The following is an 18,898-nucleotide window of genomic DNA, read 5'->3' on the forward strand; positions in this document are numbered from 1 at the left end:
TATAGCATTAAACATGAATATCTCAGAAATCAGTTATTACTTTTAATAATTAATACTTTTAATAATTCTGACTAGCTGGAGAAATCACCCAGTGTACCAAACTCTCCCAGTAGAATAAAAACATGAAGAGATAGGTTCTAGGAGTTGGTCAAGAATAAGAGAGGCAGACAGTAAACAAAAGGCAAAGGTTTACCTTTGACAAGGTGGTCTAGTTGTGTTTCACTGTAGGGTGCACTGCTCATCTCCATTACTAAGCAGGGGGAGCCAGCATTGTCAAAGATGACTTTGTGGTGATGTGGCTAAATGCCTAGGCCCATCAAAGTGGTACCTATTTCTCTATTTTGACATGCTTTCAAACTGCTGGGTTGGCAGAAGCTGGGACTAGTGACGGAAACTCTATCATGCGGCACCTGAGTCTCAAACTGCCAACCTGCCAATCTTGAAATTGTGAGTCAGCGTCTTAACTGCTGAGCCACTCCATCCCTCTGAGAGTAAACATTAAGAGGACAGAATCAAAATAAGAGCACAGTTATACAGTGGGCCCTTGTTATCCACTGGGGTTTGGTTCCAGGACCCTCCCTGTGGATAACAAAATCTGTGGATGCTCAAGTTCCATTAAATACAATGGCAGAGCAAATGATGCCCTTTATATAAAATGGCAAAATCAAGGTGTGCTATTAGGAATTTATACTTTTTTTGAATATTTTCAAGCCGTGGATGCTTGAATCTGTGGATAAAAAATCCATGGATAAGAAGGGCCAACTGTAAATTAAAAAGATGTGAAACCATGGGTTTGGTGGGAGTTCATTTGTTTTTGGTAAGAATTTAAAAGTGAGAGGGTTTGAGTAGTGCTGAGGATTATCATCCATATTCTAGGAGACTAATGGATGGGGGGAATGAGCATTACAATAGCAGACACATGTAATATAAAGAAGGAAAATGGAAAATAGTCCAGGGTAAGTGTAGCAGGGAAAGTGCAGACAGATCCCCCTTCATGTCAAAAGAGATTTCTTAATTTATCCTATGGCAGTGAGAAGTTACACAGTTCCTTGAGTTTTGAACAGCAAAATCTTAAAAATATATACTAGCAAAATAAATCTTGTGGGCACCTAAAATGAACCAATGAATTTCTCTCAATGGGGGTTTAGGATTAGGAGGGGTAGCTTACATTAGTGTAATGAGTACCAGCTACATTGAATATGTGTACAGTATGTGGCTTCAAGTTGTTGACTTATGGTGATCCCATGAATTTCATTGGGGTTTTCGTAAGCAAGGAATACACACTGCCAGTTCCTTCCTCAGAAATATAGCCTACAGGACTGAGTTGGCAGTCTCCCATCCAAGTGCTAACTTGAGCTGACCCTGCTTAGCTTCCAAGATCAGATGGGATCTGATACCTTTAGGGTATTTTCCTATATGCACTTTTCTCCGAAGATCCAAACCAAAAGCAACACAAGACAGGTTTAAAAATAAAAGACTGAAGTAAAAAAGCATGATCAGGCAGCTCTTTTAATTATTTTATATACCGTATATACTCATGTATAAGTCGACCTCATGTATAAGTCAAGGGCAGTTTTTGGATCCAAAATCATGGATTTTGATATGACCCGTGGATAAGTCAAGGGGCAAACACTGGAGAATGTTACAAAAGATCTAAAGGGGGGGGGGGGGAGAGACAAAGCACCACTTCCCTCCCTATATCTCACTCTCTGGACCTCTCCCAAGCATCAGTCTCAGCATGGAAAAGGGGAAACAAACCTCAGTGTACACACACACACACACACACCTCCCCTTACCAAAAGCATCTCCAAGGCACATGGCTTGCGAAAAGGAGGACAGACCCCACTGTCTCTCTGCTTGTCACCCCCAGAACTCCCAAGACTCATGGCTTTCAGAAATAGAGGACAGGGCTCACTCTCTCTCTCCTCACCCCCAGAACTCCCAAGACTCATAGCTTTCAGAAATAGAAGACAGGGCTTTTTCTCTCTCTCCTTCTCACCCCCAGGACTCCAAGGCTCATAGGCTCATAGTTAGCAGAAACGGAGGACAAACCTTTCTCTCTCTCTCCTTCTCACCCCCAGCACTTCCAGGCAAAACGGGGTACAAACCTGGGCATACTTACTATGTGTCCCTTTCCTTAGCAGCATCTTGTTTGGTCTGGCTCAGCAGGAAGGCTGAGAGCCTGGGAAACAGACACACACAAACACACACACAGAGGAGGAGAGGAGAGCCGGCGCCGGGGCTTCAAACGGAGCCATTACAAGGCTACAGAGGAAGGTGGGCACTTCTTCTTTCACAAAATTTATTAGCATTAACTCATTGACCCTTCCATAAATCTACCCAGGATTTTGGAGTTCATGTTGGGGCATAAATTTTTCGACTTATAGTCGAGTATATACGGTACATGCTTTTTATTTTAATACTTAGCATTTCAGAATTTCTGTAGCTTTAAAAAGCAAGTAAGAAAATACTGGAAAACATAGAGGCAGCCGTATTGATCATACAGTGAAACATCAAATACACAAAACAGTGGCACTTCCAAATGGCATGCTTTTGTTCAATAGTTCCTCAAAGGAGAGGGAACCTTGTTGCTAGTTTTTTTTAAGAAGAAAAATTTAGTTACCATGACAATTTAGCTGAATAGACCAGTTGGGAGAAAACAAACAAGCTGGAATTGCTTGTTCTCTGTTGCTGGGGCTTGACATGAAGTCTGATTTGCTAAGATCCTGAAGGAAGACATTGAAAGGTAGGGTGTCTTTTATACTCTTCAGTATGTAAAGGGGTATTGTAGCACCTTTGAGACTGAGAAAGAAGTTTGTAGTGTTAACTTTTCATAAACAGTTACATCAGATGCAACTCAGTCTGCAAAAGCTTATACTACAAACTTCTTTCTGTCTCAAAAGGTGCTACACAGCTACAATATCCCTATGCATGTTGATCCAGACTAATGCTGTGATGCCTCTGTATACTCTTCAGACCAACTGACTGATCCTTAATTACACAATGCACCATTTATATATTGCCTTGACAATTTCCAGTATATGCTGGAAAAAATTGCAGCAAAAATATTTCAGTTGTGTGCTTTTTATTGGGAAAATGTGTAAGCAGAGGTGGTTTCAACTGACATACTTCAGTACAGGTGCCAGAATTCACTCTGTTATGGCTGTAAATCATTTTAGAGTCAAATTCAGAGATAGCTGACTCTGGAATATCAGTAAGCAAAAGGTCCATGTAACACCTTTGAGAGGGTTATCTAAACTGTAAATTCACTATCATGATGTAAACCATGGTCCAAAACACACTTCTGAAATAATCCAGTTTGAGAATGCTTTAAGTGCCCTTGCTCAATGCTAGGGAATTCTGGAAACAGTAGTTTTGTGAGATATTAAGCCTTCTTTGTCAGAGTTCTGGAGCCACAATAAAGTACAATTCCCAGGATTCCCTAGCACTGAGCCAGGGCAGTGGTCTCAAACTGGATTATTTCTGCAGTATGTTTGGGACCCATGTCTGTGTGGTTGGTTCCATATTACACCAGGGTAATTTAGCCTAAAAATGAAAAAACAAACACCATCCTTTGGTTTAATATAACAAACAATGGGTGGAGCTGTATCTCCAAAAGCAAGTTTTTTTGGATTTCAGATAAAAACACCCACATATACTAGCGATGTAGACTCGAGTTGATTGACTTGGACTCAAGTTGGACTCAACTTGCTTCAATTAATCAACTCAGACTTGACTCAGCAGTAGATGAGTCAATGACATGGCTCAAGACTTGTAGCAACCGACTTGCTGGCCTAAGGTCTATTCAGCAACCTGCCCCTTCTATACATCAGAAAAGCTTTAGAAGGATCCTTCTGTTTCAACACACACACACCACCACCACCAACACCACCATTTTTCCTGTTAAAGTTGTCCCCACACTTAAAACTCAACTTGAGACTTGACAGTATCTTGCAAGGACTAGAGGCTTGAATGTAGAGACTTGAGACTTGGAGTAAAAGACTTGCATACGTTACAGCTGCGTACTAGCTCAAAACATGGATACATTGGTAAATACTTTTTGTACGATAACTACCACCGAAAATAAACGCTACTACAGCATAATTCCACTAGCCATCCCACTCCATATCATATCACTAGTTCAGCAGAAATGTTAAAATTAAACAGGGATTTTAATACCACCAACATATATAAGCAAGTCCTCACTCAAGACATTCCACCAGAGTTTCAACAACTTCCACCCCACCATCAACAACAGCCTGGAACTATCTACTGAACAAGTTCATTTTCTGGACACCAAAGTACAGCTACAAAATGGAGATAAAATCACACTATATCACAAACCCACAGACCGCTACACATTCTTACAAGCCTCCAGCTTTCACCCTGAACACGCCACTAGATCCAAATGGGCGGTCTGTAACCCGCCTATGAAAGCTCATGCTGCCAATTTCTTTCAGTTAGTCTCAAAGGTGCTTCAAGATCTTTCTACATACTGATTCTACAGGCTAACATGGCTATATCTTTGAAGAAAACCCTATGATAGCTTCACCTTAGGATCACCATAAGTCAAAATGACTTGGAGGCACACAACAACAAGATATTAGAGACAGATCCTGCATGCTACAAGACATCACATATAAATTAACTTCCAGGATGTGGATATACTGCTTAAAGTTTTCCTTTGGGGGGGCATACTCTAAAATATAGATTTGTTTCACAAAAAGCTAGTCCTATTTAAGGACAGGGAGATAGAGAACAATTTTATCCCATAATTGCCACCTGACATTGGCGAGTAGGTTAAAAGACACAAAGAGAGACTTTGGGTGCATCTACACTGCAGAAATAATGCAGTTTGACACACAACTTTAAGTAAAGTAGCTCCAGTCTCTGTATTCCTGAGAGCTGTAGTTTTAGAAGGTCTTTAGACGTCTCCGCCAAATAGTGCTGATGCCTCACAAAACTACAAATCCTAGGATCCTTAAAGGTTTCAGAAGGTGGCAAGACTGAGAGCAGAACTGCAACATCAATGAATAACAGTATAAACTGGCAACCTAAATTCACTACATTTAAATGAACAACTAGAAGTGAGATCTAATATGATTTATGTTATAAGGAAAGGCCAGAGTAAAGTTATGTGTGTCGACACTGCAAGCTTCCTGTAAAAAGCAGTGGTTTCCAACCTTTCTAATGCCACAACCATTTAATACAGTTCCTAATACAGTTCCTCTTGTTGTGGTGACTCCCAGCCGTACAATTATTTTTCATCGCTACATGCAAATATGTGTTTTCTGATGGTCTTAGGCGGCCCCCGTGAAAGGGTCATTCGACCCCCAAAGGGGTCCCAACCCACAGGTTGGGAACCACTGCTGTAAAGGAATTACTTATTCTATACTGTATTTAATGTATTTATATACAGTGGGCCCTTGCTGTCCGCTGGGGTTTGGTTCCAGGATCCCCCTTGGATAACAAAATCCGTGGATGCTCGAGTCCCATTAAATACAATGGCATAGTAAAATGGTGTCCCTTATATAAAATGGAACAATCAAGGTTTGCTATTTGGAATTTATTCTTCTTTGGAATATTTTCAAGCTGTGGATGCTTGAATCTGTGGATAAAAAAATCTGTGGATAAGGAGGGCTGACTGTACTGCCCTATGGTCCCTCACCACAAGATGAGTAACAATTAAAATTTAGAATAAAATTCAGAATAAAAATACAACTTAAAGCAGCAGACTGAAACATTTAAAGCTAGAATTAACACATTTATCTGTGCATGTTACTCCATTATGAACCATTTTGACCTCAGATATCTATTTCATCTATCTTAATAGAAACAGATTGTTGCTGCAGAAACTAGTGTGCAGAATTTTTTCAATGCAAAGTAATTAAATTATAATTATCTACCAGCAAAGGTGCCACCTAACAAATTGCTGACAGATTTATTTATTTTTCTTTTCCGCAAAGATTTGTTCAGGAATATGTCTAGAATCCTATTGCCAATTATAAACTAAAATGGCATATGTTGCCATCTCTAATCAGTAAACTAGAACTGCATTATTCCAAGAGTGTGAATAATGTTTACAGATTATATTGGTTCACTATTCCTTTCCCATTTGTTTCTTAGTAATGGGGGTGGAGCCATTAGTGACCAGTTCTTCAAAGAAGGTTGAAACTTGTACAGCAACTTCAACAGGTTTTTCCACTGGAGGTTGCTAGGAGTTAGCACTACCTGGATAGCAATAAACTCATTCACACTTCATAAGACAAGATCTGGAGAAGGGAAGATTAATATTTGTCTGATAACTTTTTAGAAGCATCTGCAAGACTCAACGCCCCTACTGCTTCATGAGTATTTTCTATACATGTGTGATGACTTCTTAAAAAACAAATTCAGATTATGTAAATAATAAAAAAAACACTATGATCTGCTGGTAATATATTCAGTTACACAATAGTACCTGTATAAGATTTTTGTTCTTCTTTTTATTGTTACCATTTTACTAAAATTGCATCTTTGGAGAGAGGGATTAGACGACAGTTGGAGACATGTTTGGATCCTTATCTGAGAAGAAGGCAAGAACAATTTAGCAATGGCAAATAAAGGATTACATATAATCTTTTCCAAAACTGGCTTTTTGCTCTTGCATATCAAGTGAAAATCATGTGGACACCTTATACAAAAGGAAATTTGCCTCAGATGACTTTGTCTACAGTAAGTAAATTTTGATAATAAAACCTAGCTGAAATATATTAGTAAAAATAATGTAAAACTATAGGTATTTATTTCTGTTTGTTGCTGCTCTAAAATACACTTATTTCAGCCTTACAGTTGTACAGAAAACACATGGGAAATCTGGTATTAGAAACAAACAAAAGGAGTTTGGGATTACCAGGGATATAATGATTCCAGATACTTGCGCTTTGGTTTAGTTACAATAGGAGACTGGTGCTCAAGAGTTGTTAAGGCTCACAGAACATTTTAAAAATTATTTTGCTGCATAATTTGTATAGAAATATTAAACTACCATTAAAAGGCAGAGTCAGGTTAATAATATAAAACAATAAATGAGAAAGGAGAAATTTTATCACTGGGAGAAGATTATTGTATATAAAAGTGGTATACAAAATTTAAACAGATATATATATATATATATATATATATATATATATATATATCTGCCTCGATCCTTCAGGGAGAGGTGGGCTATAAATAAATAAATTATTATTATTATTATTATTATTATTATTATATATGCAACAACGATGACAATTATTTTTATTGGCCTCCTGGAATAAGTTGTCACAAAATGGGTGCATACTCAGATTTGATGCTGTGTTATTTTCTTACAGGGTCATAAAGAAGCCCTTTTATTACCGCCAATTCAGAAAAAGTCACTGGAGAAAACAATTACTGTATGTATGTTTTAATAATAATTTAGCTTATATTAAGCACAGTGGAATCTTATGCATGGGGAGCCAGTCTGGTGTAGTGGTTTGAGCACTGGACTTGAGTTACTCTGGAGAATAGCATTTGAATCCCATCCTAGCCATGGAAACCCACTTGGGCAAGTCACATTCTCTCAGCCTCAGAAGATGGCAAAGGCACATACACACACTGAATAAATATTGTCAAGAAAGCTCCATGGTAGTTAGCCTTTGGGTTGCCATAGATCAGAAACGACTTGAAGGCACGCAACAATCTTATGCATGCAGGCCCAGAATTATCATTGCAATGAAGTGGTTGTATCAGGCAGCATATTTTAAGCAGATCTCACACATTCCCTACATACTTTGCAGATCTCCACACAAGTGAGATAGCAAATGTTGGTGGGGGAAATGCATGAGTTCCATTAACTGAAATAAAAACAAAGGTAACACAACACTGATCAGGTGAGTGAGAAGATCAAGAGGAAGACTAAAATCAATAAAAACCAATGGGATGAGAGGAAGGGGGTAGCCCAATCCAGCCCCTCACCACTGATCTCTTGGCTGAATATACACTGAAGCAGAAAAACATGGTGACACACACCAGGTTTGCCAGACCCAACAAGACATCATCTATTCAAGAAGCTCTGAATTTCACAAAATTATTCCGCCAGACTCCTTGTGTATGGTACCACAGAACCAAATCTGATTGGTTCATGTTACTAAGAAAAGGTGCAATTGGAAGGAGGGCTCCTGTTCCAAAGGTGCACTTGGGATCCATGAAGTTCTGGTCACCTTGAATGCCCAATATAGAAAGAAACATGGGCAGCTCTTTATTCCTGCAATGCCCCCTTCACAAACAATTGCTGAAAACATCCTATAAGAAATTATAGAGAGGGAGTGTTTATAGAGACCTAAGAATAATCTTGCCTTTGACCAGCCCTCCAAGGCCAATTCACAAGGAGAAATTAAATTAGTATTGCCTTGGCTGTGAGTTATAAACCAAGTAAGTTTAAATAATAAGCTCAAATGGCTAATTGGAGAACTTACTGATAAGGTATTGTTTTTAATTTACGTATTACATTATCTCTAGAAGCAAAAATGTCATTGGCATGTACCATATATGAAAATAGACGAAGAAACACAAATGCACGTGAGGATGCACTTAAAGGTCAGTGATTACATCTTGCATTCAAACATTTTGGAAGAGTTAGAAATTAACCTTTCTCTAACATCTCCTTTGTTCAACTCTAGCACCGCATGAATTTCCACGCTGCTAAAAGGTTTAAACATGCATCAGAGGATAAAAATCGACCATACATGAAAAACCCAGAAACCTTTATTATAAAGGTAAGACACACTGCTAGATAAATAACACTTGCAGTACAGCTGCTAGTTTTGAGGCCTGTACCATCAAACAGCAGATGAGGTGCTAAATAGGAGCTTTAGATATACACCAGACAGCAGATGAAGGCTGACATAGCAAAATCTACCATCATTGTCACCCTATAACCACTGAGAGATGGGGAAAACATCTATACTATCATAGAAGACAGTTTAATCTTATCCTTTTTAAAACAGAGTGACAAACATGGTAGTTTTCTAGGGATGCCATATCCCGGCAGCCCCCGGGACAAACCCGCTTTTGGGGGAACCGGGTCCGCCCCGGCTCGGTTCGCCCAAAATCCTGGCTTTATTCCCGGCCTCTGGGCCAGGTGCGCTCACGTGGCCATTGTCGTGGCCACTAATGCGGCTAGCCAGCCAGCCACCTCCTCCTCCTCCTCCATGGCTGCGCCGCCCTCCTCCTCCTCCTCCTTCTGCAGCGCTGCTGCTGTGCCGACCCCCGTGGCACTTGCCTGGGCTGCGGCTGGCAGCAGCACAGCGCGCGCTCACCCCTCTTGCGCACCCGTGCATGGGGCTTGTAAGGAGTGCTCGTCCCCTAAGCTGTCTCTGGCCAATGGCAGAAGAGCGAGGGCTGGCCTGATTCCAGCCCCAGTCTGCCATTGGCCAGTGAGCTTTGGAGGAGGTGGAGGAGGGAGAGGACTGGGAGGAGGAGGAGGAGGAGGCAAAGGAGGAGGAGGACCAAGGCCAGGGGTAGGGAAAAACGCCATTTCCTGGCGCGAAATTCAAGCAAAGATGAAGAGGAGGAGGGAGGAGGCGGGGAGGTGAAGCCAGTTCAGGTGTGTTTGGTTTTTTTTAAAATATTTATTAATTATTTTTATTTATTTATGGTATTTATACCCCACCCTTCAGGCAAAAAGGCAATCAGAGCGGCTAATAGTTTCAATCCATATTTATATTATTAAAAATATACAAGTCTACCTTGGTCTTTTATTTTATTTTATTTTATTTTTATAATTAAAAATAAACAACCCTCCCTTTTTATTTTATTTTATTTTTATTATTAAAAATAAACAAGCCTGTCTTGTTTTAACAATGATAGTGATGAGGGTGAAGATGGTAATATTGATATCAGCCAGTTTCTGAGGCTGAACTCACTGTTTCTGAAGCCGAGATAGTGTGACTATCCAAAGTGCCTTTTCTGTGTGTTTTTGGTGCTTTGAATGCTAACAAGCCTGGCTTGCTTGGACAATGATAGTGATGATGATGAGGATGGTGATAATGATATCAATCAGATTCTGAGGCATGCGCTCACTCTTTCTGAAGCCGAGATGATGTGACTTTCCAAAGTGCATTTGGGTGCTTTGAACGCTAACAAGCCTGGCTTGCTTGGACAGTGATAGTGATGATGATGAGGATGGTGATATTGATATCAATCAGATTCTGAGGCATGCGCTCACTCTTTCTGAAGCCGAGATGGTGTGACTTTCCAAAGTGCATTTGGGTGCTTTGAATGCTAACAAGCCTGCCTTGCTTGGAGAGTGATAGTGGTGATGATGAGGATGGTGATATTGATATCAGTCAGCTTCTGAGGCATGCGCACACTGTTTCTGAAGGCGAGACAGTGTCACCTTCCAAGGTGTGTTTTTGGTGTGTTTTTTGTGCTTTCCCTTGACCAAGTACACACTTCTGAGAAGTACAGTTGGCACAAGAAACCTGAAATGACAAATCCACTTCTTGTGAAACCACTTTGACACGTTTAATATGCATAGCCATGTTAAACCATGCTAAGTGTTAAACGTAAAGGGTTTGGTTTTGGAATAAGCCTCTGAAATATGCAAGAGGCTATGTTAAGTAAAGCCATGTGAAATGCCCCAATGTGTGTGGTGTGTGTTTTGGAATGGAGGGGGGTGGTTTGGCCAGAAAGGGAAGTACATTTCTGTCTAGGAATAATGCCAAAATGTCCTCCATTTTGATCATGCCTAAGAAACATGCATTTATATTAACATTTTTTAAAAACCATCAATTTTTTTGCGTGTCCTCCATTTAAAAAAATGTGTCCTACATTTGAAAATGTTGTCCTACATTTGTCCTACATTTGTCCCGGTTTGGAGGTCCTGGCTTATGGCAACCCTAGTTTTACCCCAAAAGGTGGAGAGACCAGGCTTCTGCACCAACAGTGTCAGCATTTCCTTGGTATCTTGAGGGAATTATTTGCTCAAAAGTAGGCCTGCAAAAGATTGGGTAACTTAAGGGAATCTTTCCATCTTTGTATACCAGTATTAACTACAGAGAAACTCCAGTTTCAATTATTAAGAAAGTGTATTTAGTTAATTAGAAATGTGCAAAGGTACATGAAAACACATAAAATCAATGCAACCTTAAGAACCACACAAGGCTAACAAAAAGGAAAGGTGTACAAGGTTGGATAGTGAGAAATCGGGAGTTAGAGAGGGTGATGATTATTACTGGTCCTGAAGAGAGAGTTTTGTGGAAGACAGGGTGACTCAGACAGAATTCAAAGGCTATACAGAGAGTGGAGCTCCAGTCTGTGGGACACAGCCTCAGTCTGTAGCAGCCTGTAAAAGCCTGCATCAGCCTGTAGTAGCAAATTGATTAACTGTGGGGCAGATAGTTATATCCTGTTTTATATCCTTGAGGGTACCTTATGTTCCCACACAGAGTTGATGGTTTTCCCATGGTATCAACAACAGGATTCCAGAACAACTGATGGCTTTAACTTTGGAGTAACAAAGCATTTACAGGATGTATGTATATGAGACAACCTCCTAGATAGTCAGATAGGAAAGGTGAGTAAGGAAGCATCCTGGAGAAAGCACAAAATGTAGTTTTTAATTGTTTTAAAGAACTTGGGGGCAGAACAGACTGGCAGCTTCAGCCGGCTTCAAGACTGCTTGGGAGTGTGGCGTTTACACATGCCATGCCCCCAAATTGCCCAGAAGTTGTGTCACTTATTACACGTCAGGTGGCTTTGGGGTGACTTGGGGGACATGATGTTTAGACACCACATGCCCCGGAGCCAGGAAGCCCCTCAGTCTCTATTTGCAACAGGATATGCAGAAAGCCTGTGGGAGTATGAAGTGATAACTCATTTTATCTTTATTTAGTGCTATCTAGGTCTCTCACATGTCTTCGAGCCAGTGTGTCTTTCCCATGTGAAACTTCTTAGTGTTCCAAAGATCATTGTGACTTCTTAAAACATTTCTGATGCTAGACATGAAAGTATGAAATCCCATATTCAGTATGGGAGTGTAGGGTATGCTAAAAGTAGATGAAGGAAATGCTGTGAATGTAGTGTATCTTGATTTCAGTAATGCTATCCACAAGGTCTCCCATGATATCCTTACAAAAAACTAATAAAATGTGGGCTAGACAATGTGATTGTTAGGAGGTTTTGTAATTGGTTGACCAACCGAACCCAAAAGATACTCAGTGCCCCCTCTTCATCTTGAAGAGAAGTGACTAGTGGAGTGCCACAGGGTTCTTTCTTGGGCTCTATTAGCCAAAACTTTCTGAATTATGGTTTGTGTTCTTTCCCTATAGCCCCAAACAGATGCTGTACTCTGAGCAGCCATGAACTTTGAAGCGTGGGAGCACGTCCACACTACTCCATATGCACATCAAACAGAATAGTTTGGGAGTTGCAAATGAGAAACTGTAACACCTCTGAAGTCAGGAAGACAGGCAATTGGGGCAGGATGTTTTTCTGGACAAGCCCAATAAGGCTGATTTGCAATTTAATTCTCAACCCAGACCTTGCCAGACCAAGCAATCCTTTACAATGCAGATTTGATTTCCTTTGAAGTAAGACAAACACTTTTGCCTTCAGGCTAGTTTTTTTCATTTAAAAGATCCCCAAAATTCTTTGCCAGTGGGCTAGTTGGAAGGCATAGGGACACTCTGTCACTGTGGATTCTGACTGGTCCCAGTACGTCCGTTCTCCCTCTGCTCACCTGAATGTCCATATCTCACACCATCTCTCTCACAATTGGACCCAGGGTCAAACCTTGTCTTGTGTAAGTATCGCCATAAGTTCATCCTCAAACTATTCCAAACTAACTTCTAGTTTCCTTAGTCCTGGCATGTACGTGTGAATGAATGTGGATTGTTGTTGATTTCCCCCCTTAATAAAAGAAACACTTCATTCAGAGAATTCTGCCTCTGTAATATTCCTTGATACCCTTTTCTTTCAGTATACATAAGGAAAATGGTTTCTAGGGTCCTTGTAGCTGACCCAATAAATTGAGCTAAATAAAATTCCCCTAGGAAGACTCTTGGCTACAGCCCAGTGCTATTCAACATCTTTATCAATGAATTAGATAATGGCACACTTATCAAATTTGAAGACAACACTAAATTCAGAGGGGTAGCTAATGCCCAAGATGACAGAATCAGAATTAAAAATGACTTTAACAGATTAGAAAACTGGGACAAAACTAACAAAATGAATTTGAGCAAGGAGAGATATAGGGTACAACACTTGGGCAATAGAAATTAAATGCACAGATATAAGATGTCACTTAGCTTGACAGCAAAACATGCAAAAAGGACATAGAAGGATATAGAAGTCTTAGTGGATCACAGGACAAACATGAATCAGCAATGTGATGTGGCAACTAAGAAAGCCAATACAGTTCTAGGCTGCATCAATAGGATTATAGTGTCTAGATCAAATGAAGTAATAGCACCCCTCTGTTCTGCTTTGGTCAGATCTCAGCTGGGATATTGTATCCAGTTCTGGTCACCACAATTAAAAAGGATGTGAATAAGCTGGACTATGTCTAGAGAAGGGCAACCAAAATGGTGAAAAGTCTGGAAATCATGCCCCATAGGGAATGATTTAGGGAGTTGGGTATGTTTAGCCTGGAGAAAAGAAGATTAAGAGGTGACATGATAGCTGTGTTTAAATATTTAAAGCAATGTCATATTGAGGATGGCATAAGCTTATTTTCTGCTGCTCCAGAGACTAGGATATGGAGCAATGGTTTCAAGCTACAGGAAAAGAGATTCCACTTAAAAGTTAGAAAGAACTTCCTGACAGTAAGAGTTCTTCAACAGTGAGCTACCTCAGAGCATGGTGGAGTCTCCTCCATTGGAGGTTTTCAAATGGGTGGGCATCTGTTGGGAATGCTTTGATTGTATGCATGGTGGGGGGTTGCACTGGATGTCCCTTGTAGTCTCTTCCAACTATGATTCTATGATTCTAAGATGGCTAGGCTAGAACCTTTTCTTAGTCCCTGATGTATCATTTTATATTTATAAGCAATCTTTTTGTATGGAAGAACATTCAGTCATGTCAGTTATACCCCCATCCTCACTTCCAGCCTGAAGTGATACAGTCCAGATATAGGCTTATTGTCCCATGTATTAATTCATTCAATGTATGAATTAGACCCAAGAAGAAGGGAGAAAATAGCAGTAAGTTTGTCTGGCATCCTGTTAATGACTTATGCAGATGGAAGTGTAAATTACACCTGCCTAAGTTTTTTTTATAGGGATCAGAATTATCTACCAATCCCATGCAATGACCAAACCTCCCACAAACCCACCATTTACTTGCTGCAGCTACTAATACTGCCAGATAGTAATCCGTGGAGAGAGTGTGTATGAACAGAGAAGCATTAAGCTATGTTCCTATAATTGGAGACACAGTGATGCCATCCTCTGGGACCTCCAGAGGACTCCCAGAAGATCCTGAAGAATGTCTTGATGTATACAGGTACATATAGGTGGAGACTCCTCCACTGCTCCCTCTGCTGTCTACCAGCTAGTAAATACCTATGTTGAGGAGGGGGAGCTAGGGCAAGCAAATGTGGTTTTTCTGGGTGGTTTTTGAGGAAATGTGGCTTAGTTCACCTAGCAGAACTTTACACCACATCTCCCTGACCCAGGATCTTTGTCAATATATTCTGCCTTTCCTCCAAGGGACTCAAAGAAGCATACATAACTCTCTTTTTCCTCATTTTATCCTCACACTAATCCTATGGGGTGATCAGTCTGAGAAAAACTGACAGGCCCAAGGTTATCCGATGACTTTAATCTCTCCCACTTATGTATGCTGAATGCCTATGCATTGTTCCTCATCTCAGATCAACTCTTTGCATATAAAAATGGTGGTGCAACAAGGAATGTAACTACTGTACTTACATGTGTAACTAATTAAGGTCATGTTAAAATAATCAAATCAGCCATTTTAGGGCAGCACTGTATTCCACTGTAGGCCTGCAGCTTTGATGGCAATGGACATTTTACCTTCTAGATTTCAAAAGTGCATCATATGGTCATTTCTAAAGGCTACAGAACTAATTGCATGTTAATTTGCTCTTCTTTTCAGTCTAAAGCAAAGACTACAGATGAGGTCAAAGATCTCCATTCAGTGTTCAGTGTCTGCTCAGATGAATCTCTGGATGGGGGTGAACCCTCTGAATGGACTGAAAGAAAACTACTTTCCAGACACAAGAAAGCAGAAATTGAGAGATTAATATATACAAAGAGATGGCTGCTCCAGACACAAACAAATGGAGAAATCCCTCATTCAGAAGAGACAACTGATGAGGAGAAAATCAATAGAAGGATAACAGATTTGTCTACAGGCTTGTTATCAGGTTCTCTGGGGTTATCAGATGTCAGTGTCTCAAAAGATAAGGAATCAGATAGAGCTGTTCAAAACGGAGCTTCCCCTTTAACTGTACCTTATCTGAAAACCCAGATGGAAGAAATAAAATCGTTTAGTGCTCTCTCGCTGAAAAACCAGGGAACAACTAATGATACAAGATGTTATCAGTGCAGACTTCCAGATGGTGACACAAACAAGGCAGTAATTAGAGGACAAACCAATTTGCCATGTTTATCCAGAAAGAAAATCTTCATTATCTATCTTTGCGGAGACTATCAAGGTATAATCAGTCTAGTATAAAAGTAGAAACATTGAAATGTTGGGATTAGAATTGATTACCACCAGTTCAAAAAACAACCAGAAGTATTTTGACACCTCTAACTAATTCATAGGCTTTTGAGGAGTGAAATCCACTTCATCACATGCTTGTCCCTGAAAGCTTATGTTTTTCTTTAAGAAGAGATGTTTTTTCTTTAAGATGCTTTGCTGTTTTTCCTCTGTCAATTGTTGCAATAGGAAGGCAGTACAAAAAAGAGGGAGTTATTAATGCTGAATTGATATTATTTCTTTCATTCTAATACAAAATGTATCACAAATGTGGACAAGGGTTAGAATCTATATTACATTAGTGACAATGTTCAGTGAGGAGGAAACTCATGAGTTTCCAGTGTAAAGCAGGAGATCTATAATGGATTTTTTTATGAGAATTGCTTGGCTTCCCATGGCTTAGACACTCTCTTGCTTTTGGTCAAATAGGAATTTGAATTACTATAGACTTGTGCCAGACCTGTTTGTCAGATGCAAAAGTGGAACAGTTCTGGGGGCTGAGGATACCTATTTTCTGTCCCCAGCAGATGAACTCTTCTTATTCAAAGTGGAAGTAAGACCTTACCCAGATATTGGGAACAGCAATCAGAAACCCTATAGTTTTACAACATTCTAGCTAATAAGTTAATCAAAGACATGTCTATTAAAGAAGTAAGCCTCACGTAATTCAGTGAGGCTTATTCCTTTGCAAATATCTGCTTACATTAGGGTTGCCAGGTCAGAACAATCTCAGACCCTGAGATCTGAACCTGAGATCTAGGGACATTCTCTTGTGATTTCACAGAAGAAGGGGCCCTAGTAATATTACAAGGGTGATTCTGCTGGGAGCAGCCCAGGATGGCATTAAACATGATACACAAAACATGAACCACAATTACATAGCGGATGAGATTCAAATACAAAACACCAGGTCTAACAAATGAGGAAAATATATCCATATAAATTTTTCAAAGCTCCCATCCTGAAATTCCACCACCCAAGGAATGGAGAAGATTTGGGAACTGTAGCCCCCATGCAGTCATAAGAACAAGGTTTTAATAGTCTCTGCCAAATCTTCTATGAATTATGCAAGTTCACATGCACATAAAGTATAAAGTACAGAAATCATTCATTCTGACCCAGTGGTGTCCCTGCACCTGGTGTCATCCAATGCGGGGGGCAGGGCTGCTGGGAGCAATGTGTGTGGCCTCCCTCGGTGCCATCTTGTCTTCTTCTTCATGAGGAAAAGAACGGGATGGCATGAGGGGAGGGAGGGAGTGCACATAGCCTCCCTCAGTGCTGCACTGTCCTTTTCTTCATGAGGAAAAGGATGGGATGGCATTGGAGGGGGGAGGGAGGGAGCATACACCAGCTCCCTCAGTGCTGCCTTGTCCTTTTCCTCAAGAGGAAAAGGATGGGATGGGATGGCATGGGGAGGAGATCCAACCAGGTGTCACCCTTCTTCTGGGGTGCCTCCCGGTGAGGTTCAGACCACTGCACCCCCTAGTTACTTCACTGCTCTGATCACTGGGTAATTTACAGAGTTCTCTCTACCTTCAAAGATTCCATCAGGAACTTCAACATCATTTTAACATGCAGTTTAACAACAGCAAATCTACCAACCAGTTGAAAGTGGAAATTCATAGTAACTTGAATTTTGGGCCCTGTATGTTTCGAGCCATGAAAGTGAACTGTGTCTCATTATATTTCTCCATTTCCCACTGGCATTTTTGTTCTGTCCTATTTCTGCACTGGATTGCAAGACTTTTTTTTTCTTTTGAGAGGCATTTCTGTTGGGGTTTTGTGTGTGTGTGTGTGTGTGTGTGCTTTTTTATTTTGCATGCAGATTTCTAATGTGTGTGATTTTGGAATGTATGCATTTTTATGCTTTTTTTTAGAAAGACTAAAGTGTGTTTGTGCACATTTTTCAAATGTCATCTAGATGCAGTGCCACAGGAGCACTGTGACATCGCACTCCATGTGGTGTGGCATGTGGCATCATGCCGGCCTGCGGGTGGAGTCGCGGTGTGTGTCATGTGGATGCCATGGCCCGACTCCACCCCCAGGATGGCCTTTCCTGCCGGTTTGCACAGCCCCTAAGTTTCTTGTAGCCTTAACAGACCTGTGATAAAGGCTGGCATGGGGGCCGAGTAGGGACATGGCGTCTGCACAATGCACACACCAACTCCGCTCCCATGCTGGTGTGACACCACACACCCCACCACCCAGTGGACAGTGTCACAGCACTCCTCTGGCACTGCATACAAATGACACAGCACCAATGAAGCACTGAAAAGCTGTGGTGCTGGCAGCTATGGCACCTTTTCAGGGCATGTAGTTGCCGTGGCCCAATCCAGTGCTGAAAGTGGTGGCATCCCGTACAGCCCCACAGTTGCAGCATAGTTTGGAGCTATGTGGTGTACAATATTTCTTAAAGTTAAACAGGGTTGGTGTGATCAGTTTCAGGATATGGAATTCTGGGAATTCTACATATAAAACTACGCTTCATGGAAGAAATGTGGGATGATGCACTTAAAATCAATGACCGATATAGAGATGATATTTTAGATTGCAGCTAAGCAAACAGTTTATACCTCATACACTCAACATCTGACAAATCCTTCTTTATCTCCTGATGCTGGAAATTGTTTTTTTTGGCAGTATAAAGTGATATAGGCCTCATGTTTTGGTCATTTAATCAGATTCAGAAGTAGAACGAAATGCATTAATGGAGAAGTCTTTTCCTTGGCTATACAACTATTGTAAAGAGAGAGGTTATGATTTCCGGATGTTGGACCTGAGATGGGGACTAAAAGATGGCATCACTAACGACCACAGCATGGCTTCACTGCATCTGAAAACCTTAAGGAAAAGCCAACAGATGGGATTTCAGACCTTTTTTGTAAGTTGCTAAGCAATCTGTGAAGCATTTAGGGCTAAATCAAATGTTAGTCCTAGCTCAGACATAATTTTAAAAGAAACTTAGTATGACTTAAGTTAATTGTGTCCAATTCATTTCACTTAGGGTGGTCCTGTAAAGGGGTATTTTCACCATGTTTTGGTACACTTTTGAAAAATGAAGTGATATGTGCTCAATTCCTGTTATTGAAAAAGTGCTCTTCTAGGCCTGAATTCACCTAGGAGGTAAAAAAAAAAAACATGATAAAATGCCCTCAGTGTACCCTAG

At 40.5% G+C, this 18,898-nt stretch overlaps 1 protein-coding gene across 1 annotated transcript in view; it reads left to right on the top strand.

Moving 5' to 3' along the window:
• Positions 1–2,694: 2,694 nt before the first annotated feature.
• Positions 2,695–18,898, top strand: part of LOC149312804 (uncharacterized) — a 59,607-nt gene continuing 43,403 nt past the window's right edge. Inside the window, exons 1-7 of the mRNA XM_089525414.1 lie at positions 2,695–2,746; positions 6,523–6,714; positions 7,353–7,415; positions 8,521–8,598; positions 8,682–8,777; positions 15,124–15,685; positions 18,414–18,613. Coding sequence (XP_089381540.1) covers positions 6,664–6,714; positions 7,353–7,415; positions 8,521–8,598; positions 8,682–8,777; positions 15,124–15,685; positions 18,414–18,613 — 1,050 coding nt within the window. The 5' untranslated portion in view covers positions 2,695–2,746; positions 6,523–6,663. The remainder of the gene's footprint in view (positions 2,747–6,522; positions 6,715–7,352; positions 7,416–8,520; positions 8,599–8,681; positions 8,778–15,123; positions 15,686–18,413; positions 18,614–18,898) is intronic.

This window comes from Sceloporus occidentalis, unplaced genomic scaffold (assembly GCF_023333645.1).
Source record: "Sceloporus occidentalis isolate IW3139 unplaced genomic scaffold, rSceOcc1.0.p SCAF_5, whole genome shotgun sequence".
Lineage (NCBI taxonomy): Eukaryota > Metazoa > Chordata > Lepidosauria > Squamata > Phrynosomatidae > Sceloporus > Sceloporus occidentalis.